The 26717-nt window shown below is 38.4% G+C and overlaps 1 protein-coding gene across 2 annotated transcripts; it reads left to right on the top strand.

The window, feature by feature from the left end:
* Positions 1 to 25839, top strand: LOC115414373 (cytospin-A). 2 transcript variants are annotated; one of them, XM_030127695.1, is made up of 12 exons: positions 1 to 350; positions 915 to 1052; positions 6076 to 6669; positions 8209 to 8261; positions 19113 to 19654; positions 21236 to 21332; positions 21486 to 21552; positions 22812 to 22872; positions 23152 to 23248; positions 25154 to 25270; positions 25356 to 25415; positions 25520 to 25839. In XM_030127695.1, the coding sequence occupies exons 2-12, from the start codon at positions 1010 to 1012 to the stop codon at positions 25607 to 25609; spliced, it is 1821 nt and encodes a 606-aa protein (XP_029983555.1). In that variant the 5' UTR covers positions 1 to 350; positions 915 to 1009; the 3' UTR covers positions 25610 to 25839. The 2 variants fall into 2 exon arrangements, with proteins under 2 accessions (XP_029983555.1, XP_029983556.1); XM_030127696.1 differs by lacking the exon at positions 1 to 350 and having other exon boundaries at positions 401 to 1052.
* The last annotated feature ends 878 nt before the right edge of the window (positions 25840 to 26717 follow it).

The raw sequence follows: 26717 nt of genomic DNA on the forward strand, positions 1-26717 counted from the left end.
AGGTCTCCGTGTCCTCAGCTTAAGTGCACCCTCTAGCGGACGCATCCTGCTGTTGTTATCCCATCGTTGTCAGAAAGTTCTGGGTTTTTTTTTTTTTTTTTTTTCTTTCTTCTGTTCGCTCTGCCCTGCGGATTAAACCCGGCTGTGCTTTTCCAATTAAGAGGGCTTCCATAGTAAAATGTTCCTTGGATTAAACTATATTCCACGGAAATACGTGTTTCCCTCCCACGGTGGAGACGCCGCGGCAGTGCGCTTGGATGAGCAGCTGTGGAAGGAGCGAAGCGTGGAGTGAAGAAGCGGTGACCAAAGTCTGAACAAAAGGACTGGGGATTTGTTTACCGTTTGCAAGGGTTTGTATCGGATTTTTATCACTCTTTAAATGAGAAAAGTCATTTTATTTTATCATCACGAGGGAAAACTTGAGTTAATTTCCCCTAAATTCTTTTGGGTGTTTGTGCGTAAAAGTACGAGTGCCACTAATTGAAGCTCCTGTTTTTGGCTGCGTTTGGAAGTTTTTATGAATAGAAAAAAAAAAAAATCTTTAAACCGTAGAAGCTGTTGCCTAAAGTGTGAAGTAATCAGGGCTGGTTTTGTTTGCGTCGATTGCCCAGAATGAGCCTCTGTTTGATTGTGTTTGCCTTTGCGCATTCCTATTGTTAACACTTTACTCCAATCCATACCTAACCTGACATGCCACTTGCTTTGTTTGACACATGTGGTCACAGTGCAGAGTCCACTTTCTGCAGCTGATCTCACTGCTGTCCTTAAGACTCCTTCTGTGAACACCCTGATTTATATTTGTGCCAGAGACAAAGTCAGTTTTTGTTGAGCTTAGTCACTACATAATTTTCCACTTGGGTCAATGTGTTGACTCCATTCATTATCTTTGTGGATGTCCTGCCTGGTGTGTGTAGGTCACCTCCACACTGCCACTTTGGTCTGGAGTTGAGAGAAAAAGCAACAAGCACCTGCAGGCCAGCTTCAGTGGCCTGGACCCCATTACTGCAGCATGGGCAACTTTTCCAGCAAAGACAGTGGACATGGAGCCACAGGTAGGTCCGAACACACCCACATACACACCCCAAATCTAGTCATCTAGTCTCTAAGTATGATCGATCAGTCTATTGTTTTTGGGTTTTTTTATGTGTTTCTGCTTTATCCAGTTGTTTTACATCACACAGATGATTGGCAGAGTGTGATTTCTTTTTTTTTTTTTTTTAATTCAAGTTTTTATTTGGTACATGTTTTACATTTACATACACATATACCATTTTACATTGTTGTTGTTTTTTTTTATATATATATTTCTTTTCTTTTCAGAAAAGAACAAAACAATCTGTACATTCATTTTCCTATGTATATCTCCAGTGCCTTCACTTATTGTCCCTTTTTTTTAAACAACAGAGCATGAACTGTGAGAACCTTAGTCGAGATTTTTTTCTTCAGTGTTTTTATTCCTCCTTAGGCATGAAAAAACCAATGCGATCGAGTTTTTTTTTCTACGGAGTTACAAAAATATCCATGCATTTCATTTTTGAAGCAAAGAAACATGTGTTTAAAACCCAATATTAGAAAGTGATATGAAAACAATGAAATAAAAACATTTTTAATGCTGCTAATCTGATGTCTTCTCACATTTTAACATATTCTAATGCTAGTAATTACTCACTTCATGGAGATAATATGCAAAAAACATCAACTTCTTGTCTAACAAATAACAATTGATTTACACTTAAACATGTTAGTGCAGATCAGGTTTATGAAGAAAAACAAAGTTACAGTAATGGTCTGAATGTCAGTGTATGGGATGGTGCGTAAGTGTTCACTGTGTTGGCTGATATGGAACTAAAACATCAAAACCCATGAGTATAGAAGAGAACAGCTGGAGAAGAACTGTCCACTATAGTGGCCTGTGCATGAAAGGGTTAATAAAAAAATAAATAATAAGAACAACAGTAATATAGTAGCTAAACAACAGTGGATGTCATGTTTTCTTCTATTTTAGTGTTCATAAAGTCCATCCATGGTTTCCAGCATTGATGCCCTCATGTTTTGAGGTTTTTAACCCTTTAACCCCTGATAAATTATTTCAGGTAAATGTCCTTTTGTGAATTTGTTTGTGTCATCAAAGCTGCTGTAAGTATGGGCTTGTGTTCCTTTTCTTCAGTGGTTTTACTTGACTGTGTGTTTTAGGTCAAAACAGGGTGGAATAACAGAAAAAGACAAAGAGAGGAATTGAAGTTTGACAGGTTTTTACTAAATAAGGCACTCAGAATGAACATCAATAAGAGCTTTAGCATGTTGAACATGAACTGTAAACTGGAACACACTGAACAACAGCAAAGATTTGAATTTTGCCCCAGTAGTTTTTGTTTTAGGGCTCTTTTCTAAATTAGTCCAGCTGCTTTTTGACACCTGGTTGAACTCCATAAAGCAGTTACATGGTCAGACCTCGATAAAAACACAGTAAAAAAAAATGAAGGAAAATCATAATATCACTGCAACCAACCATAAAAACAAAAACCACATGGAAACAATGTGAATGGTGAATTTTTATGAATATTTAAAATAACTAAGTGGCATGGCGCCAAGGACGCTGGTAAGTAAATCTGACAGTGATATGAATCAGCCACTAGGACAATGTTCAGAGTGCAGAAATTGGACCACGGCACTCAATACACTGAACTGACACAGAACTGGGAAGTCACACATCACACTACCACATCTAACATTTAGCTCCGCCCACCATCTTCAGCCTCACTGACTGCACAGAGCAAAGAACACCATAAAACAACATAGAGTATTTAGAACAATAATTCCTATTCTATACTAAATACTATCACTAATTTGTCGTTTCTTCCATCAGTTGCCACAGTACTGTGGTAGCAAAATGCACAAAAGAATGCACTGAAGTATACCCCATATATCACCTCAGTACTGTGGCAACAAGGGGCTAATGAGTTCGTGGAACAGTATCCATGATTGGCTCTAGTACAAATGTTAGCATTTGATTGGCTCTGTGACAATAGACAAACCGATATTTTGTGCCACAGTACTGTGGCAGTAACCATTACCGTAAAACAAATCATAGATTCAGAACGTGCAGCGCTGACACATCAGGGGTTAAAGGGTTAAATAATAAGGGCAAAATCTGTAAAGGTTCTGATATATGAAAGCATTAGAGGATGGTGTGTACAAAAGAAGAGAAGTAGTGGAAGAGCAGGCATGTATGGATGAGGGGTAATCAAGAAAATGAAAGCAACCAAAGCAGAGGCAAGTAGAGTGTGTGAGTGTGTGAGTGTGTGAGTGTGTGAGTGTGTGAGTGTGTGAGTGTGTGAGTGTGTGAGTGTGTGTGTGTGTGTGTGTGTTCTGAGCGGCAGCAGGAATCTTGGCAGCCCTCCTGTGTGTTGCTCAGTGAGTGGTCATTCTCCTCGCGTCCCTGTGTGATTCGTTCTGGCCCCGCCGGGCCAGCTGTGATGAATCGGCAGAATTCCCCGGCTCAGCACAAGGGCAGCGGATTAATCATAGGAAGCCTAATGCTATCTGACACACACACTCACAAACCTTAATGGATGCACACACACACACTCCCTCTCTCATTCAGTCAATCTGCCACCCATGTATATGGTTGGACGAGCACATTAAGGTTTGGAATGAAGAAATAAAAAGCAAGGGTGGCATGAGAAAGTTATTAGACAATCCTGTCATTCTTTCATAGTGATTTGGCCTCAAAGTAGGTGGTGCATAACTGCCAGAGTTTGACTGGAACTCTTACATCATTAAAATATCACTTAATAACAGTGAGGTTTTTGTCCAAACAAGGGAAAGGAGACAAGAAAAGAAGGAGACATGATGTCCAGTGGTTCACATAGTTTATAAAGTTTGGGAATATTTGTGGGCTATTGCTGCAAATCATTCTATTTAAGGGAAGTATTTGTCCTGTGAATGTCGGTGAATTTGGAGAATGAGTGTGGTAGCAACATCGCGGATGAGTATCTGTAAAGGAATGTCTGTCTTATGGACAATGGCCAATGAGTGCCACACTTGTTTGGTCACTTCACTGAATGGTGTTTTCAGTGTCAACATGCCAGATGAGTTGTCACTGAAATGATGTTTATTCAGTCTGTCTATGCTGTGATTTAAGTGATGCATACTTAACAGAAGTACACTTTAATATACTCATACTTAACTTGTGTATTTCCATTATATGCTACTTCATACTTCTACTCTATTAAATCGCTGAGGCAAATGTTCTTTTTTTCCTCCATTACTTAAGTTAAAAAGTTTTGTTTTAGCTATGGAGATGAAGATTTTACAAAACTTCATTAACAGCATAAAAAGTCTTAACAGTTAAAACTAATTTATCCAAACTTTCATTATACAGAAAGTATTGTTCAATCTGAATCACATTTCCTTTGTCTTGGAGTTGTTAACAGCTTCGTTTAGAGAAGGCTTCATTTCAGTAAATGTTCAAATTATCAAAGTTCCTGTCAAAATTCCAAGATTATTGAAAAAGTCCAAAAGTGAAAATAAGGTTTTGTATTATGTTTCTTTTTTTTTTCTTTCATTAATATTGTGATGAGTCCTCAAATGTGTCCAGTGTCTGTGGTTATTATTAAACTGAATATCAAGGAGTTCAACCCATGTCTGCTTCCAGCATCTCCATCAATAGCACTCTGCCCTAATACTGATGTTTGTTGAATTATCCAGTGATGTTAAATGTAGAAGTAGAAATCACAGTGTTTATCTCAATACTTAAGGTACATTTTGCTGCTAATACTTATTCTGCTTTAATTAAGTGGGATTTTTCATGCATATACTGACAATAGATTTGCTATATTGTCCATCAGTAGGATCAGTAATCTGTCACAATGGTCATCAACCCATAACGACCCAAACAGCCACTGGCGACCAAATCCATCTACTGATCTAAACTGTTTAATACCTGTTGATCCACTAATTCCATCAATATGTGTAAATAACTAGTGGAAAATGCAGTTTGTTGTCTTTTCATGGTGATCAGATGTGACCCATATGGACGTTCAGAGGCTCCATAGTGAACGTGGAAACACCGTCATCTTCTACAACATTGATTCACCAGTAAAACCCATGGAGTTGGATCAATGACAACAGATGGAGAAACTTCTTTTATATTCAGTTAATGATGTATTTTACTGAAAAAGTCACCTTTTCTTCAGTTTTCTCTATTTTGACATCATAACCTTTGAACTTAGGCTGAGCTTTTATGAACATCTACACAATCAGTTAATTTAATATAAGAAAATAGATGATTTACACCGAAAACACTCAAAACAAGTGGTGCCAGGCCCAACAAACCCCGCCCCTCACACGTATTGTAGTTTATTGTGGCATTGGTCCACCTGATGTCATCATATCTATGCATGTGCTGATATAATTTGGATCAATTGCCTCTATGCATGTGCCAAGGTTGGAGTAAATTGAAACAAAATTGATGTTTTTATAGACATGTGAAATCTCGCCTGTTATAACAAAATGGGAGTTCAAAAATTTTTTAAACATTCATAAAAAATTGGAACTTTGACCTACTTTTCCCAAAATGTAATAACATCTATTCTGGGTCAATCTGTAAACCAAATTTAGTATGAATTCAACCAATAGTTTTGCTGCTACAGTCATGTGAAATTTCACCCATTACAAATAAATGGGGGAAAAAAAAAAGATTTTTAAAAATTCATAAAAAAAATTGAACTTTGACCTATTGTTACTAAAATATAATGAGATCTATTCTGGGTCACTGGCAATCTATAAACCAAATCTGGTATGAATTAGACAAATAGTTTTGCCCCTGGAGTGTTAACAAACAAAAAAAAAATAACAAAAAACAATACTCCTTGTCTCCCATTTGGGGGGTGGGGAAATACAGAGAATAATATTACAATAAATGGGGATAAATTGCTTAAGAAAGGTTAAATACAGAGAAAAATTCATTTGGGAAGTGCCACAAAAATACCACTGGGTCTTTAAGGGTTAATACTCCTAACACCCATTTTACTGTGACAACTTCATCTGACTTGAGCTGTTCTTTTCCTCCAGGGGCCCATGGGGATAGTTTCCACACTCCTCCTGTTTCACCTCAGAGTGAAGGGCCTGGTGTCCCCCAGTTCTCAAACTCACTTCAGCGTTCTTCAGCAACTCCAGTTTCATCTCCAGCGCAGTTGCCACCCCTTATATCCAGTGGGAAAAAAATACAAGCTAGTATCATTCCCTCTACGCCGAGCTCTCCTCAACCACCGCCTGAATGGAGGCCTCATCCACCTGCCAACTCCAACAGCTCCACGGCTGGGTCTGGAGGTAACTCAGCGCATGGAAAGTCAGGAAACAATGCAGGAATCAAAGGACATGTTACAGTGGGAAAGAATGGGGGCCCTCCGACCTCTAGCCCCAGGACTCCGGTCTCCCAGGGGAAGAGTGTGGCCCTCAGTCCCACAAAAAGCCCCATTTCTCTGTGTAGCGTCTCATCTGTGGAAGGCAGATGTTCGGGTGAGAGCTGGAAAGAACGGGACAGCGGTCTGAGTCAGTCCCTGCTGCAGGGTCAGGAGGCTGGGGATGAGCTGGAGAAGCTGCTGGAGGAGAGTAGGATAACACTGGGTATCACTGCCGATCAGGATGCGACTATGAACACAACAGGTAAGAGGGGTGTGCCCTACGTTACAGTTCTTTTCCTGATTTATTGAGTGCACACAGAAATGCGGCAAATGAAAGGAACAGGTCGATATGAGTGGTCTCTTCCATAGGGTATGAAGGCTTATTGATTGATTTGATGAATATGAAGATGATGTGAATCATACGGTCTTTACATTCAGACAGTTGGTAAAACCTCTGAGCACATGTTTTCTCCTGGAGAGGAAATTCTGAGAAAATCCCCAGAGGTATGTTTTTTTTCTTAGTATGTCCACTTTTGCTTCATTGTGCACATACTCTTTTATCCAACTGCTGTGAGCTTATATACAGGGGTTGGACAAAATAATGGAAACACCTTCACCTCAAGATGATAATGCCCCAATCCATACAGCTAGAATTGTTGAAGAATGGCATGAGGAACATTCTAATGAAGTTGAGCATCTCGTATGGCCGGCACAGTCCCCAGACCTCAACATTATTGAGCATTTATGGTCAGTTTTAGAGATTCAAGTAAGACGTTGATTTCCACCGCCATCATCTCTAAAAGAGTTGGAGGGTATTCTAACTGAAGAATGGCTTAAAATTCCTTTGGAAACAGTTCACAAGTTGTATGAATCAATACCTCGGAGAATTGAGGCTGTAATTGCCGCAAAAGGCGGACCTACACCATATTAAATTATATTTTGTTGATTTTTTAAGATTTTTCCATTATTTTGTCCAAACCCTGTAAATCAAGGCTGTCCTTGTAATACCTGGAAAAACCCTTCAAACTAAAGCTAAATAAAAGCTCAGCTATAACTTGGATTGTCCTCATATAAAAATCAAACTACAGCTACTTAAGCACTTATAAAATTGTCAAAAACTAAAGTAAAATCAAAACCTACAATTAAAGACTCCATTAAGAACATTTGCCAAAGATTGTGGGTCTTCTAATCACATCATTGAATACAATGTCTTAAAAGAGACTAAATTCAGTGAATTGACAGTATTTTTCTGTTCTTTATCACACAGGACCTTTTTTTTTCAATGGGGTCAACCCTGTTTCGTCATTAAAGTTAAACGTTTCTGGCTCTTCTTTGTTCTAAGAATTTTCCAAAATCACTCCTAAGCTAAAGTCCTCACTAGATGATTTTATGTTACATAGATGAGGTAATATACAGATAAAGATTTTTTTTTTTAATCTCCAAAGAGAAATTAACGTGGACAAGTAATGAGTGAATTGCTACATGTGACCATATGTTTCCATCTAAGGAGACCACCACCATCAAAACACTAAGAATGGAGGTAGAATGATGCTCCATCCCTTCAGTATCATTCAGACTTTCTGGCAGCATGTGTTTGTCCAGCACATAACTGAGACACTTCATGTTGCCTTTGTCTTTTAATGTCACTCATCTGTATGTATCACACATGCACATTTTTGTGTGCATACCTCAACAAGCCTAACATTTCATTGTTTCGAAGGAGTCAAAGACATTTCCTTGACATTTTTCTGTACTTGAAATGCATGTGATGCGTTCTGACATTTGTATATTCTTTCCTCAGAGGTGATGAAGCATCTACTGACAGAAGTGAAAAGTTTGAGAAGTACTTTGCAGGTAAGATTATAATTATAATAATAATAATAATAATAATTATTATTATTATTATTATTATTACCCTGCCCCCTGAAGGGGAGGCAAGGGGTATTGTTTTTGGTTTGGTTTGCTTGTTTAATTGTTAACATTCTAGCAGCAAAACTATGGGTTGAATTCATACCAAATTGGGTTTATAGGTTGCCAGTGACTCAGAATAGATGTCATTACATTTTGGGAAAAAAGGTCAAAGTTTCAGTTTTTTATGAGTATTTTAAATCTTTTTCCCCCCATGTACTTATAATGGGCAAAATTTCAAATGTCTGTAGCAGTAAAACTATTGGTTGAATTCATACCAAACTGGGTTTATAGATTGCCACTGATCCAGAATAGATGTCGTTACATTTTGGGAAAAGCAAGTCAAAGTTAAAAATTTTCATGAATTTTTCAAATCTTTTTTTTCTCCCATTTACTTATAATGGGCGAAGTTTCACATGTCTATAAAAACATCAATTTTGTTTCAATTTACTTCAAACTTGGCACATGTATAGAGGCAATTGATATGCTGACATCAGCACACACATAGACATGATGACATCAGCTAGATTGATGCCAAAATGAATTACAATATGTGCGAGGGGTGGGGTTTGTTGTGCCTGGCACCACTTATTATTATTGTGAATTAAACTGGTTGCCTCTTCTTTCTATTTATTAGGTTGCATGATATGAGAACCTGCAATTCGCAAAAACATCATTTAGTTTTACTGTAACATTATCCCTTGTGAAAAACAAACTAACCTCACAGTTTCAACCGTATTGACATGATATAGTGAAGGCAGACAAGGGCTTAACAGAATGCAAGGCCCTTGTATCTATTATCTGACATGTTTGCATGGTATGAGTGTATTTCCAAGCTCACTGCATTCACAGACTTCTATTATTCTCTTTATTTCTTTTGTGATGTATTCATTGTGACACTAAAGATGATTCATCGACCAGCTGTAATATTAATGCTCACAAACAAGTAAAACAAGTAAAAACCCTTCAACTTTCATCCTCAGTGTCTGTGCATTTCCCACCCTGCTATTTTCTTGTCTTTAGTTCTATCTTTAACTCATTAGCAACACTTTTTTTATAGAAAGAACGTATGCTTGTAGATAAATATAGCAATGTAAACAGGAAGTAAGCACTCCACTTGTATTGGAGTCAGCATAGCGCTTGTAACCTTTCATCCAGGAGATAACACACCCCACCCTCGGTCCCCCTATCACAATAGGCTTTGGAATGGGCCTCGCTCGGTCCCCTGGGGGATGCAGCGCCGCTAATGGAGGTCTTCCTGTCCTCTGTTTCTCCCGAGAGGCTAAAGGGGAGAAAACCTCTCAACTTTTGTGTTGTATCGCATTCTCACAATGTAGTTCAGCATTACTTATGGTCTTATGTAGACAAATTATATTTACGTTCTGCTAATAATGTTAACACTGCACCTGTTGCATTTGTTGTTACAGGCTTTTATATTCAGTTTTATCTCGTTTAAGTCAGTTTTATTGATATATTGCCAATTATAATATATGATTAATTCAGATCATAACCGTAAAAAGACTCTATGGTGAAAAAACCCCCACAAATCTTCCAGTAGCTAGCCCAAGGCGACAGTGGGGAGGAAAACGTCTAAATAAAAACAGTATCGAGTGAGTTTTACTTGGAGAGTACTTAAAAACCACCCAGCTCTTTTTGATCAACCCACTATTATGTCCCCACCACACATACAGTATGTCAGTATTAAAACTAAAGTACAGTATGCATTATAACCAGGAGTGCTCCTCACTATTCTTACTCAGGCACTGTATGATCTTATGAGGATGGTAATATTCTGCAGTAATTTCCTGTTAGTCGTTCGTTCCAATTCCTGACCCTCCCTTATGAGGATTGTAGCTGGAGGCTCCCAGTTCCTCTAGATCTGGCAGAGATTATGACAGCTGGAATATGACCTGCAGTGTGTCCCCTCCCCTCCATCTATTCTTCTACTCTATTCTTCCCCCTGACAATCTTTTTTTTTTTTTTTTTGATAATTGAAGTCTCAGTGTGTAAAATGTAGAGCAATCTAACTGGAGGAACAAAATGTAATATTCATAATCATGATTTTAATAGTGTATAATCACTTCCAAAGTTGTGTTTCTTTACTTCAGAATGGAATCTATGTATCTACTGAAAGAGAAGGTGTGTTTTTTGTCTATTTTGTCTGTTTTGTAGTCGATGGCATCTACTATTACTGTCATTTATAATATTTGAGCATGGAATAGAGTTATTAAATAAACACTTGCACCTTTTTTAGAACAGGGGAGGGGGAATTAGTTGCACTAATACACACTGAAATTTTAAATGGATGTAATGATTCTATATGAAAAAAAAAAACCCAACAACTCTGTGCTACTTATTTCTATTTTGTGTATTTGTACAAATGTTTTGGTCCGATTAGGTGCTAATCTGACACTCATGACTGTTGTGTTGTGACTCTCCCCTACCCGCCATCTTCATTACCCTCATCCCCTCCACTCTTTCTTCCACTTTCCCACATCTCTCCTGGAGGTATAATCCGTACACAGGCCAGAGAAACCTCAGAGAGACTGTGGTGTAGTATCCAGAGGGTAACCGTGTATTTGAAAACAGGGCAATCCAACACTGTGTTTATACGGGCCCTCAGCAGAGCAATATAAGCTAGCAAAGCCCCCTGCTTTATGAACCCGCTCTGTCTGCTCGGCCGTCCCGTGAGCCTTTTTGTGGAGAGCAGGAGAAGGGGAGTGAAATGCGGAGGAGGGGGTTCACATTCGGCTGTTCGGGACACAAGACTTGTTTTGTTTTGAGCTGTGTGGTGAGGTGGAGAGAGGGCGGGGGGGGGGGGGGGGGGGGGGGGGGGGGTGCTGCTGCTAGGACTGACTGACTGACTGACTGACTGGCCTTGTGTTTTTGTATGTGTGGTGCACGTGAAACAGAAGACTCTCAGACGTGTACAGCTGCATTGGAAGTACTGGCCAGTGCGGTTGCTTGTAGCTTTGGAGGTAGCCTCCTCCTTTCCCCCACTGTGCCTCTTTGCCTTTTCTTCATTCCCTCATTCTTCCTGCTGACCTCAACTCAAACAATTACCCCACAACTTTTGCTGCTATACTCTCCCCTCTCACTTCACCCATCATCTATTTTGCTTCCCCCCCCCCCCCCCCTTCCTTGTTCTTCTTCTTCTTCTTTAGACCTGCTGTCCTGGTTTCTAAGCTCATTTCCGTCCTCTGTGTCATTTAAAAAGCCATTATTCATCCAGTCACATTCTGTCAGCAAAGTCCCTCTAACCATTCATTGGGTTGTATATGCACTTTCCACTGTATTCCCAACTTGCTCTGTGCTTCCAACAGCAATAATGTGTTTTAAATGTAGTTAAAATAAGTTATACATGGTTATCCAGCATTTAATTAACTACTAAGAATGTTATCTAGAGTACCATCTGTCTGTGCTTATGGGCACCACCAGTCTTCAATTTGTCTTAACCAACAACAATGAAAACTCTCCATTCATGGCTGAATAGCTGGTGTGTGTGTGTGTGTGTGTGTGTGTGTGTGTGTGTGTGTGTGTGTGTGTGTGTGTGTGTGTGTGTGTGTGTGTGTGTGTGTGTGTGTGTGTGTGTGTGTGTGTGTGTGTGTGTGTGTGTGGTTAGATTTGGTTCCCTCCTGGAGATTTAGTCGATCACAAAGGCCTGTTTTGGAATCAGTTCCAGGTGGACGGTGCTGGTAAATTCCAGGAATCTCTTGGTTTTTCTCTTTCTTTTTGATACAGTGAATTGACTCAAGAAGACATGTATCCAGGACCCACAGGGGCGTACTGGACAAAGGGGTTGTGATGATAAATGGGTGTGCTGTGCCTTATTTGTAATGCAGTGTGAATGGCAGTCATTTGGGACCTCTCCTTTTATGGCTGTTTGTATTTGAAACTGTGCTGCTCCTCGAAGTTATTTTCATGTGCCAGTTGGGGGGCATCAGGGCCACTTTGCACATGTGTGTGACTGCTGCAGAGGGACAGAAATTATCCCTTAATAGGTGTAAGACACTATTCAACCATTTTCTGAGCTGACACTACAGGCTGTGGAAAGCTGGAGAGAGGACTCATTACAGATTTGGGATGTTTCCCCAAGTATGTGTTAGAAAGACTGGGTGTGGAGGCGAACCAGGGACAGATGTTTGGAACACACAAAAACACAATTTCGCAGTGTGCTGGAATCTTTCCAGGAATTGTCAGGAAATCTGATGCGTGTCAAGAGAATGGACACGTGTATTTTTGTGTGAATGCGTCCCTGAATGCAGCATGGATATCACATCTGGTCCTAGAGTGGGGCACTGGGTCAGCTCTTGAGGGACTGCCTTTGTGTATGTGTTTTAAGATTGACAATCCGCACCTTTATCTGACTGTGAACTGAGGAGGCCCTTCCTGTTTTCTTAAACAGACAAGCTCCAGTTGAAGTGTCCACATCCAGATAACAAAGACTGAGTGAAGACAGGATCCTTACAGTCAGAGTGGGTGTTTAGTATTGCTTAACCCCTAAACACACAAACATCCACCGGCCACCAAAAGCATCTACTGACATAAACTGTTTAATAACTGTTGATCCACTAATTTTATCAATACAAGTACATAATTGGTGTAAAATACAGTTTGTCATCTTTTCATGGCCATCAGATATGAACCATTTGGACGTTTAGAGGCTCTGTCATCTACAACACTGATTCACCAGTAAAACCCATGGGGTTCGGCAAATGACAGGAGATGGACACATTTGGTTTTATGTTCAGTTACTGACATATTTTACTGAAAAAGTCACCTTTTCTTCCGTTTTCTCTGTTTTTGATTTAATAACCTTTGAATTGTCTCTGAGCTTTAATGATCAATGGACTAAATTTTAGGAAAATACCTAATTTACACAGGAAAAAAAAATGCTAAATACAAAGGATAATTATATTATTGTGATTATAATAAATACTGATAAATCACTTAAGAAAGGTTAAATAGAGACAAAAGTTAAAAGTTAATGTGGGAATTGACACCAAAGTAGCACTGGGTCTTTATGGGTTAATATAGAACTTCTCCAAACATGGCTAATGTGTATTTGACACATTCTGCTGGAGAGAACGTGTTCTATAACTTACCCTGAGACAAGTGTGTGAGAGAAGGGAACAGTGTGGTTTGGTGGTGAGGTAAAAGAATAAGGGAGGTGTTTTTGTGGGAGCGAAAAAAGGAATATGATATGTATGTGTGTGTGTGTGTGTGTGTGTGCGTGTGTGCGTGTGTGTGTGTATCCAGTGTAATCAGGTCCAGCTGTGGCTTAAGTCACTGGTCAGATGAGGGAGCGTCTTGGCTCAGATACCTCCTCCTCCTCCACATCCCATATCCATTCTTCATCTAATTACCATCCTTCCCAACCCCTCCACTCACACACACTCTCATCTCTCTTAGTTTACACTGCAGCACAGTCAGTCCACAGCCTCCTGTAGATCAGCGCCTGGTTCTACAATCCTTTATCACCCCTCCTTTTTCTTTTTCCTCCTTTCACTCCGTTGCTTCTTTTTTTTTTTTTTTTTTTTTTTTTACATTGACAGTTGCTAAACTTATTTTAATAATCTGGTATCGTTTACCTTTTGGCTTCATTGGTTTTGAGGGCCTCTCTTAATGTCTGCATACCGTATCCACAAGGCGGTGTTTGTGCATGTTAGAGGCAAGAATTGTTGAACCGAAAGTGGAAACTTTCTGAACTCTTTCTGTTTTAAGTCTAATGAATGACAGAGGATGACAAGAAAAACAGTTATTAAGAAGTAGCTGTGGTGACACAGACCAGTTACATTATACATCCTTGGACCAAGTTTGTGCTGAAACTATTTTTTTCTGGCTGTGTCCAGACTCGGTGGATATCCTTGAGGGACAGTTTTGGGTTTCTGTCATTAAAAAAACAGAGTGATTTCAAAACAGTAGTAGGCTGTTTTTATTTTATATAACTCAAAGCAAAACCTTTTGGCATAATATTCAGTTATGCCACATTAGAGTTGACTTGGCAGCTCCACTCTTTTGTACTTGCTGAGGCTTGCCACTCGATTCAGTTTAACTTGGGAGTCCCCTAATGGGCTCCAAAAGGGTATTTGATTGTTATTTTATTACAGTAACTATCTGCTGAGGGTTTGTTTTTGGCAGACGGATACAAGTTGGATTGAAAAATACAAGTTTTTATTCTTTCTATGGATTTAATGTAGAAAATGTTTAAGAGAATAATGGCTATTTAGATTGAATGAGAAACAGTGGCAATCAGTGTGTCTGCTGAAAAGATTACTGTTTAATGTATACTTTGAAACAAAATCTTTACATCTGTATGAACTAGGGATTACTTCAGATATAGGGCAGCTGTAAGGAAATCAAGCCTGATCTGGATTTTAGATCACAAAATAAAACCAGAATGTCAAGGATCACAACATATAGACATATTTTAAGACATAAAATGACTGATAATTATATCTATCCATTTTCTTTTGCTGTAATATCCACTATTTGTCATTCAACTTTTTATAGGTTTTTGAAGGATTAATAAGACTACATTCACTTTTTTATATTAACATTAACAATTTCAGTGGCATTCATTAGCATAATCCCTATTCCTATAAACATATAAAACCTTATACATATAAACAGGGGAGCAGGAGTGGGTGGGGGGGTGGGGGTAGGCGATGGTGCATTCCATAAATAACGCCACTTAAATGAAATGAAACTTACCATGCTTTAAACAACGTCCAACTTCTATGCCTCACTTATACTGCGGATCTTCACAACTTCTTTTTTCACAACTTCTACCCTGTATCCACTGCTCTATGGGCCCCCCCACAAATGCTGGGCCCCATGAATTTGTCATGTTTACCCCCCCCTTATCGGCACCCCAGCATATAAAACAAATACGACACAGAAATAAAAAAAACAACTGATAATCATTATAAATATAGCATAATGCAGAATAGATTATGAAAATTCCAGTGCAGTCAAATACTGTATGACTAATGAGAATGAACAACACCTATTATTCATCCCTTAAGGGAAATGTATCCAGCTCACAGTCATGATGATGTGTGTTCAAGCATGTGGGATCTAGTGAAGATTGACTAATCCAACTTCCAAGTTACAACAACTTCCTGTTTCATGGTGAAAACGCCTAAATGCATCATGACACCACACTTACAATGTTTGAGGACTTAAAATTTTTATCAAACATGTAACATTTGCATCAGATCCAATGCTGTAGATGCACCAAGTTCAATGTGGATTGGTGAAATTAGCAGGAAGCAGTCACCTTTAGGGGGCGCTGCGGAGCCATTTTGACACTGTCATATGCAAGACTTATAAAACATGGAATTTGTCACCACCTTATATATATTATGTTATCAGAATGGGCACAAAGTGTAAAAATAATAAAAATCCATCATAATAACTTATACTTCCTTCCAGATAATAGGGTCTTTGCTTCAGATTCGTTAGTGCTTGTCATAAATAAATTAGACAAAACATCAGTAGGACAAACATTATCGCACCAGTGTTTGTCTCTTATAACACATTTTCTTCTCTTAACAATAACAAAAAGTCTCTCCTGACCTGTAAATATGACATATATTATTAATACAGGTACCATCTATTAAAGTGTCGCATTCTGTGCCATAGGGTTAACCTGTTCCTCATATTCAGCTCTAATTTGAGTTTTCTAATGATGAAGGATCACTAGCAGCTGATATAAAATCTATGACGTAGAAGGTAAATGCAGATTTTGGAAGTCCTTGTCAAACATGAGGATAGATGTAGGTGACGGTATATGTAGCCACTATTGAACTGTTCTAATTATTTCTCTCCATTGCATGAAAAAGTCCAAAATTGTTGACAATATTGCACATTTTTCATAGTTTATTGTAATACACCTGCTCAGTGGTTTTCTTATGGTGTCATCTAAGGACTCATGTCTTCCCCAGGTCATTAAATTATAATGCAGTTGTTCAGAAATAGGCTCATGAGCGTTTTTTCCGAAATAGAATAAACACGTTTTGATCACAGCAGTGTTACTACACAAAAGAGTAAAACTTACACACCAACTGTTTTACCTAATACACATTATTAAGTGAAAATTGTTTTTGGTTCTAATATATCATATATTAATTCTTGCAGTCAATATTTGTAAATCCATTAAAAAAACAAAAAAGTTTAGTGCTACATCTTGCCAATAAATGCTAAGTCTTTCAGTCAAATGTCTGTGTTACCATGGCAATGCCAGTCCTATTGCATTAAAAAGCCTCTCTTAACCCTTACAGAGAATTTTGTTTTGTGGTTAATTAAATTACACTTTCTCTACATTTAACCTTTCCTAGATGATTTATTTCTGTTTATCATTTTATCTTCAGTATTTTTCAGTGAGAATCGGGTACTTTCTTGTATTTAATTAACTGATCTTGTAGATGTTAGATTAAAGCTCACAGTAAATTCAATTATTATGTCACAATAACTGAGGAAAAAATAGCATTTTCTGCATTAACTGAACCTAAAAACAAGCGTCTCCAAACACTCTCATTTGTTAAACTACATGAGTCTTACTGATGAATCAGTGTAAAGGTGAAGACCCACCGACCCGATTTTCGGCGGTCGGGTGTCGTCGGGCAGTCTGGCGAGGTCGGTGACATGAATCTGTTTGGTTTGTTCTGTGCGATCGACCATTGTCTTTTTGGCCGATTCAACATGTGTAATCGGCCACTACCAGTTGTTCAGTCGGGCCAATCTGATTGGTTGAGGGATAGCCCTTGACTAGTGTATCAGTGAAGGAGAAGTTTCCATGTGAATCCAGCTATGCCAAGGTCCTTCACACTATTATTGTCTTCTATAATAGGCCATTCACTGCTCATATCGTATCTGAATGAGTGTCAGTCAGTGTTGACTATGGACTTCATTCATTCCATGATGTGAACACTGTTAGCATTGTTAGCATAGTGCGATTTCTCCGCAGTTTTCGCCTTTGTTCTTCCACAAGAAGAAGCCTGAGAGCTGACAATGCCAGTATCTTCTTATGACTACCCATCCATTCAACAAGTACAACAACAACTCTTCTTGACTTCTCTCTGCTGACAATAATGACTGACAACAGCGAGCTCTGTGCTTTCGTCTAGAAAGATGTTCCGTCATCTCCGGTTTTACATCTAGCACAAGTGGAGAATGTACGCTCAAGTTGGTGGTCGATTTGGTGTGTTCTTCACACTTTTTTGACTGTGTCAGGGAGATGACAGCCGACCAATCAGTCAGACTACCTTGTCTGGCGACGATCAGTAGTCAGGTTGGTGTGTCTTCGCCCTTACAGGAGATGGCGGTGTTTCCAAGTTCACTACGGAGCCTCTGAACATCTAATACAGTCATGTCTGATGCCAGTAAAAAGCTGAAAACTGGGATTTTACCTGAATTATTTCAATGCATTGATAGAATTACTGCTTCAGAAGTTCTTAAATATTTTCAATCTGGAGATGCTTTCGGTCTTTGGTGGCCGTTTAGGTCTGTGAGTCTTAACCACACACTTTGCATCCAACAAAATGATGGTTTAAAGTATTTATATCTTACTTGCAAGTTGTATACTTGCCAATTTGAAATTATTAAAACAATTATATAAGTTACTGGTGTTAAAATATAGCACCTTGTGTCATTTAACCTGTTAAACTGTGGGTCCTTTGTTTCCAGTCAGAACCATTTCAGTATAAGATAAAGCAATGTATTAACTAATAGCAGAAGCTTCATTCATATAAACCAAGTTATTATTGGAAAACAACAAAGATAAGACCAAATTCTGGATCATGGCTTTATAATGCAACATTTTTTTTGGTCTTTTTCAATGTCTTTTAGCAGTAGAGAAATAATAATAGTTGTACTGTTGGATGTGCTTAGTGTTAGCATAGTGGGGCAAAGTTTGTCACATGGGTCTGTTTTATGAAATTATTCATGACAGTTAGCTTGTTTTAGATATTTGTTCATTTAAGTGGTTGTTGTTTGGTTGTGTTCTGTTGTTCAACAATTGGTTTTGTTGAGCATTTAGCCGATGTTCTTCTGGTTATGTGGATGTGTAGAATATGTATATTGCTACAAGCATTGCAGACCATTGCCATGGCAATATAGATGGAACTGGGGGCAACTGGGCTTAAAGGGGTCATATTTTGCTAAACCCACTTTTCTTAGTCTTGATTCATTTATTTGTGTATTTGGATCCTAATAGTTCCAAAAGTTTGAATTTGAACTCTCCAGGTGCTGCAAAGCTATCTTTATTCATTACGGCAAAAATCGAGTGGATTTCTGCAACCCATTTCAATTCCTGCATAATTTGTTACGTCTTTAACTAGTTATGTCACAAAATCTGCACATATAAGGTCAAGATTTCGGACGAACATTTCTCCAAGTATGCCATAATTGTTTGTCAGTAGCAGCGGTTGTAGTAAAACCTGAAAATATGTCCAAAGTTTGAGCCGATTACCTAAAATGTTCAGTTGTTGGTTGAACAGGACAGAGTAGCGCAGCCAACAGCCTGGAGGGGGCGGGGCCTGAAGTGGCTCATGTGTATTTAAAGGGCCAGCGCTCAAAATGACCTTTCTGGTGTCATCAGTCAGAAAAAGGGTTGAAGATGGACCCGTGGAGTTGAATTAATGAAGAATTCAAACCCAAGCATAGCATTTACAGTTTATGTAGACCACAGGGAAAAGTTTTAAAATGCACAATTCCATTTAAAAAAGCAAAATATCACTCCTTTTAAGAGACTACAGTTCATAAAGAGAAATACCCTGTTAATTCCTTTTCCAGACGGAGCGTGGGGAATGGTTGCAGTTCCAGTCTGACCTCCAGGTGGCGGTGTCAGTGGCGGATCGTCTCCGAGCCGAGGCCGAGGAGGAGCTGACGGCGTTGCGAACGGCCCATAAGGACGTGGAGAGGGAACTGGCCGCCGCCCAGCAGAGACAGAAGGAGGCGGACATGCAGCTGGTCACCCTGAGGGGGGAGCTGAGGGAAAGCAGGCAGACCCTGGCCACGCTCACTCTGACTCAGGGCAAAACTGACCCCCATGACCCCAATCAGAAATCAGATAAACCCAGCGGTGAACCGACAAACAGCTCTGACAACAAACAGGAGATGCACAGAGGCCGGGAGGGAGTTCTGTACAGGCTGGGATGTGAAAGGAAGGAAAGTGGGGGTCAGATTGAAGCAATGACTAATGTCAGCGAGGAGGCCAGGACGCACTCTAAAGGTGTGACGCAACGTTACCTTAAAAATGTCACCAATGAGGAAAGGAACGGACAGGAGGGCAGATCCAGTGAGTCACGAAGGACAGTAACCACAGAAAGGTCGAGGTATGACCCCCTTCCATATTTATCTGTAGTATGACACATTGGACCATACTGTGGTTTCACAAAATATAAAGAAACAAGTCGCATTCCTGCAACACATCACTGAGGTGTTTTCTGTGTATTAGTCGAGTGTCGCCATCAGTTCTGGAGTTTCACAGTGTCACTACTGGATGTTGTGCCTAATTCTACTCCCTTCCAAAATCTGCTCTCCCTTCCTAAGTCAGCCATGAAGAGGACAATGTGCACCAAATTCACCCTGTCACAACTTACTGAGAAATGCACCCTGCTCACCCTGACTGGTTAATTTTTCTCCATTCTGACTGTAGGGTATGAAATTAATTGTGAATTATTCAACCTCTTAACACCATCATAACTGTGTAGCAATAAAGTACACTGAACAAAATATAAATGCCAAACTTTTGTTTTTGCTCCCATTTTTCATGAGCTGAACTCAACAATCTAAAACTTTTTCTATGTACACAAAAGGCCTATTTCTCTCAAATATTGTTCATAAATTTGTCTAAATCTGTTAGTGAGCACTTCTCCTTTGTCCTTTGCTGAGATAATCCATCCACCTCACAGGTGTGGCATATCAAGATGCTGATTAGACAGCAGGATTATTGCACAGGTGTGACTTAGGCTGGCCACAATAAAAGGCCACTCTAAAATGTGCAGTTTTACTGTATTGGGTGGTTCAGGGGGGTCAGAAAACCAGTCAGTATTTGGTGTGACCACCATTTTCCTCACACAGTCTTCTTCATGAATTCTCTGAAACACCTTTGGAGATGGCTTATGGTAGAGAAATGAACATTCAATTCACAGGCAAAAGCTCTGCTGGACATTCCTGAAGTCAGCATGCCAATTGCATATTCCCTCAAAACTTGTGACATCTGTGGTATTGTGCTGTGTGATAAAACTGCAAATTTTAGAGTGGCTTTTTATTGTGGCCAGCCTAAGGCACACCTGTGCATTATTGCACAGGTGTGTCTAATCAGCATCTTGATAGGCCACACCTGTGAGGTGGATGGATTATCTCAGCAAAGGAGAAGTGTTCACTAACAAATTTAAACAGATTTGTGAACAATATTTGAGAGAAATAAACCTTATGTGCATACAGAAAAAGTTTTAGATCTTTGAGTTCAGCTCATGAAAAATGGGAGCAAAAACAAAAGTGTGGCATTTATATTTTTGTTCAGTGTAATAATAAAATTGTAAGATATTGCAGTTATGTTTCTTTTTTTTATTTCATCACAACAAGAAACTAGAAATCACCAGAAATAAAAAAAAAAAAAAACAAGAAGCAAAAAAAAAAGTTTTGTTCTTTATCTGTTTAATATTAAAGACTATACAAACTGTAAGTATATAAAATTTTCAAAAGTTAAATCTTAGATACACAATGCACAAAATATATAACAATAAAAACAGATACTGCTGAAAACTACATCACCCGCGGCTGGGGATGCAGTTTTTGACATGGAGTAGAATTCGGCACAACACAGGACAGTTTGTTAGTTTGATTCCAGGGCCAAAACAAGTGTGAGTGGATTTCCAGGCTTGTCCTAACATTTCCCTGTTCCACTTCAGGAGTCTGTCCAGATTACCTGCATCCTCCGACTTCCCTCCTGCACAGAACAGAACATCCCAGTCCAATACTTCCACAACAGCTGGATCTGCAAACAAGGTGAGATACCTGAACATAAGTGGGTTCATATCAGGAAGATCTTCCATAAGAGTCGGTCTGTTATCAAGATGGAATCACATGTATACTCGGTCAGAGGTTTTCTTTGTATCTTGTGTGTGACTATTTTTGTCATGTTTTTTTCTTGCTTTTAAGAACACGGTGCAGCTAAAAGTTCGACGAAGCCTGGATTGGCAGGATGGAAAATCAAGCACTGACACAGGTATGTGTGAGTGTATGTACAACAGACTTTACTGTGTTTATAGTTTGAGTTTTCTTCTTATTTTTATTTCAGAAAACACTTCCTGGGACAGTCGTATATCCTCCTGAGACCCAGAAAAGTAAAAGTTTTGGCTTTTTCTACATTAAATAATTACTTTGATTGGAACCGGCCTTTTTTCCAGATACTTTATTTATTTATTTAATGGCATATTCTCTGCGATGGACTTTTTTTTTCCTACCTTTAACCTTTCCCAGTTGATTTATTTCTGTTTGTTATGTTACCTTCAGTATTTTTCTATGAAAATCAGGTATTTTCTTGTACCTACAGGGTGGGGAAGCAAAATTTACAATGAACATTTAGTTGTTTTTTCTCAGCAGGCACTACGTCAGTTGTTTTGAAACCAAACATATATTGATGTCATAATCATACCTAACACTATTATCCATACCTTTTCAGAAACTTTTGCCCATATGAGTAATCAGGAAAGCAAACGTCAAAGAGTGTGTGATTTGCTGAATGCACTCGTCACACCAAAGGAGATTTCAAAAATAGTTGGAGTGTCCATAAAGACTGTTTATAATGGAAAGAAGAGAACGACTATGAGCAAAACTATTACAAGAAAGTCTGGAAGATACTATTAAAGAAGAATGGGAGAAGTTGTCACCCGAATATTTGAGGAACACTTGCGCAAGTTTCAGGAAGCGTGTGAAGGCAGTTATTGAGAAAGAAGGAGGACACATAGAATAAAAACATTTTCTATTATGTAAATTTTCTTGTGGCAAATAAATTCTCATGACTTTCAATAAACTAATTGGTCATACACTGTCTTTCAATCCCTGCCTCAAAATATTGTAAATTTTGCTTCCCCACCCTGTAATTTACTGATCATGTAGATGTTCATAAAAGCTTACAGTAAATTCAAATGTTATTATATCAGAATAGAGAAAACTGAAGAAAAAAATTACATTTTCTGCAAAATATGTCATCAACCTGGGTCTCAGGAGGATATAATGGCTTTTTTAAAAAAAATTCTTTAACTATTTCTTTTTGTTTTACTGTTATCTACGCGTACTGACACTGGGTGCATGGGTGGTGGGGTGTGTGTGTGTGTGTGTACTGATTTTTATATGTAAAGCACTTTTTGCTACATTTCACTGTATGAAAAGTGTTATATAAATAAAGATTGATTGATTGATAATATTTCCAAAATGTAAAGAAAAAATGAGGTGATGTTACTGTACGATGGCTTTTCTTTGCAGGAAAACGTGAGGAATCGCTAAATAAGTACAACTCTGCCCTCACTGAGCTGCCTCCCACAAAGTAAGTACACACACACACACACACACACATACACACACACACACACACACACACACACAAATACTGTATTATCTGTTTGTTTGTTTTTTTTAATGTAGGTGTGTTTGTCTGATTACTGTCCAGCACTGGGGCTCAAACATCTGTCTTAACCTAAATCAGCAGTAGATGAAATTTGTTTTCTCACATACTCTGAGTCAGTACGTGGGATAATACTATGAAGTCGTAACATTAACTCATGCAGTGTGGGGCCCTCGGCTGCTTTTGTATCGCTGTTGTCAGGTCCCAGGATGGTTTCAACCTGCTGCTGCGTCGCCATGGAGGCTCTAAGAGAAACTCACTGCTCCGCTGGTGTCAAAACCGAACACAAGGCTATAAGGTGAAGGAGATGAATCAGTCAACATGTCTCTTATTGTTGATAATTCATTGCAAAGTGACCTTTTGTGTGTATTTTTGAGTCTTACTATTTTATATTTTTGCTTAGAAATGTATGTTATGGCTGAAAAAAGCAAATGAAATAAATCTATTGTGACTCACCTCTAGCACTTAATCCATTTACATATACAGTCGAACTCCGATGATTATCTGATTTCTATAAGAGTCTAATCTGAAATGTTTTATCAGGTAACAACACTTATCTGATTATGAGAAGTTGGATTAACATGCCTGGATTTCTCCCCCAACACTCGTCTTCATGCATGTATGCCCATTAAGCAGATTTATTTTGTTCTTTTATATCTGCGCCTGTGTTAAAAAAAATAAAATAAAATAAAGTACCATAATGGCCAAAGAAAAAAAATGAGCCACAAAACTCTGAAAATTAGGAGCAATCAGATAATTGTAATAATTGGATCAGACGCATTTACACGCAATAATGGAAAAACCCTAGACATTTCAGTCTATTATTGTATTTCTTTCAAGGTACGGACATATGTAGAAATGATAGACTCAAACTTCCTGTAATTTTTTTCCTCACTTTTGACTGTCACTTCCATTTTCTGCGATTTCTTTTTTTTTTTTTTTTTTAATTTTACACCTGTGCAGATGTAAAAGAATGAAATAAATCAAATTAACGGATATATATGCATGAAGACGTCTGAGAAATCCAGGTGTGTTAATCCAATTTATCATAATCAAATTATGCAGATTATGTTGTTTACATGATCACTTGAACAATCAGAGAACTCCAGAAATCGGATAATAATCAGAGATTTACATGTTCTCAGTAATTAATTAATTAATTTCAGGCTCAGTAATAAGAAGTTTGAGTCTGTCGTAACTTTGTATGTACGAATGAAAGAAATCTGGGTGCTTCTATGTAACTAGTGCCTAAAAACAGGACATAGGGCTAAAAATTCAAACTAGATGTAGACAAATGTTTTGAAGCAAGTTTGGAAGCACTTTGGGTCGATTTTAAAAATAAATACTTACTGAGATAAAAGAGAAACTATTTTTCAGATAAAACACATTTTTATATTATTTGAAATACATGTAACATGGTAAAAAGGACACGAAAATTATGTGCTACTGTTTTTCAAATATCTTTTTTTTTTCTCTCACAGTTACATTTTGGGAATTGAATTAATTATGCAAGGCAGACTGTTTGACAAAAATGACCGCTGTTGCAAAATCATTCACAATTTATTTGTGTTTAAATTGGCAGATTCCGCATGTAACGCCAGAGGACACAATGGGTTACACACAAAACCTGGAATGAGACTGAGATTCAGGAAAAACCCACATGTCTGGATTACAAAAACCACTAGGATCTTCAAATTTAACACAGTGTCTTTATTTATAGTCTATATAAAACCATTTCAAGCCCTGTTTTCCAGATCAAATGCACTGACACCTAGGTAGCTTTTCCTGTCCCAATTTTGGTCCTATTTTTGGCGCCAATATTTTATCAAAAACGTATTAATTTTGGTATGGCTCAGAGCAAGAGTATACTTTTTTTGCATTTATCTGAAGTCATCATTAGGGGGAAATATGTCTAAAGTTCTCTTATTATTGGATCTAAAAAGCTGGAAAGTGCCAGGTACCAAAATGAACCCAGTTTCATAGAAGCACCATCCAATAATGGACTGAAACAACTAAACTGGGATTTTTCTATTATTGCATATCTGAAGTGCATGTAAACGTGTCGTATCCGATTATTACAATTATCTGCTTACTCCCACTTATCAGATTTTTACGGCCATGTAATCGAGGCTCAATGTCCGTTTCAGCTTGAAGGACTGCAGCCCATGTTCACCGTCTCCCTTCTGTCTCCCCCTTTTATCAGAATATCGACATAACCAACTTCAGCAGCAGCTGGGCCGATGGTCTCGCCTTCTGCGCTGTGTACCACACCTACCTCCCCTCTCACATCCCTTACAGCACCCTTTGTCCCGAGAACAAGGTATTATCTGCGTGTGGCGCCTGTGCACTGGAGGGGACCAAATGATTTATAGTGCTCCGCTTATCGATCGTTCTTTTCTTTTTAGAGAGAGAACCTCAGTCTTGCATTCAAAACAGGAGACAGTGTTGGGATTGCACAATCTCTGGTAAGCCTGCCCTTCACATATTGAACACACACATAGTTGATTTTTATTGATTTATTTTCTTTACTGCACGGAAATAATCTTTTTTTTTTTAATTGCTGTGACAGACGGTGGAGGAGATGCTGAGAGCAGGTGGTCCTGACTGGCAAAGGGTCTTGAGCTACGTAGAGGGCATGTACCGTCACTTTGAGATGTGACCGCTGGAGGTACAAGCAGAAACTCTAATAGTGGATCCTTAAGGACTCATCAGTACGCTGTCATAGCTTTGTTGGGTGGATCACTGGAGAATGATGCGCTTCTTTTAACACAAAAAACTACATTGAAAGCTACGATATTGAACTTTTTGACATTAAAACTGTTTATGTTTGTGAATCTGGAGTGCCATCACCTTCTCATGTGCCTTAATGGAGGCAGTCTGAAGCAAAAATAGACCGTACTTCATTACATTACAGTATATAATATACAGTCGCAGAAAAAAATATTAGACCACCCTTGTTTTTTTCAATTTCTTGTTCATTTTTAACACATGCACAGAACAAAATAAATCAAAACAAGTATTTGAGAGAAATCGACAAGTGTTAATCTGATTTCTCATAGTCAGATAGCTGCTGTAATTTGATAAAGCATGTCACATTATATTGTTTACATGATCACTTGAATGATCTGATGACTCTAGAAATCAGATAATTATTGGAATATTAGTGTACATATATACAGGCTCAATGTACAGTCACGGAAAAAAATTATTACACCACCACTTGGTTTCTTCAATTTCTTGTTCATTTTAATACCTGGTACAACTAAAGGTACATTTGTTTGGACAAATATAATGGTAACAACAAAAATAGCTCATAATTTAAGTTTAATTTCAGAGCTGATATTTAGACATTTTCCATGTTTTCTTGATAATAAACAAAATCACTTCAGTTCTTACATCAGTAGCTATAACATTGTACTGACAAAAACAGTGCTTTTAGGCGTTCCATGTTTTCTTTTCTGTCTGTTTTAGTCACATGATACACACAGGAGTTAGTACTTGATTGCATAACCATTGTTTTTGATGATTTTTGATGGTCTGATAATTTTTTCCATGACTACTGAATAATACTGGTTTTATATGCAGTGCCACTCATCCCACAAGTCAGTGTGTCATTTTTATACTACCTGCATTTTTCTCACATGCTAAAGCTTCCTATTGTTGGACTGTGGTTGCATGTACTTTTCAGATGTTTTGCTCAAAAATCAGGTGGGACTGCAGAGGTGTGAATCAGACCAACCATAGAGCAGGATAGGCTTTATAGTACA

Source organism: Sphaeramia orbicularis, chromosome 22 (assembly GCF_902148855.1).
Source record: "Sphaeramia orbicularis chromosome 22, fSphaOr1.1, whole genome shotgun sequence".
In the NCBI taxonomy this organism is placed as follows: domain Eukaryota; kingdom Metazoa; phylum Chordata; class Actinopteri; order Kurtiformes; family Apogonidae; genus Sphaeramia; species Sphaeramia orbicularis.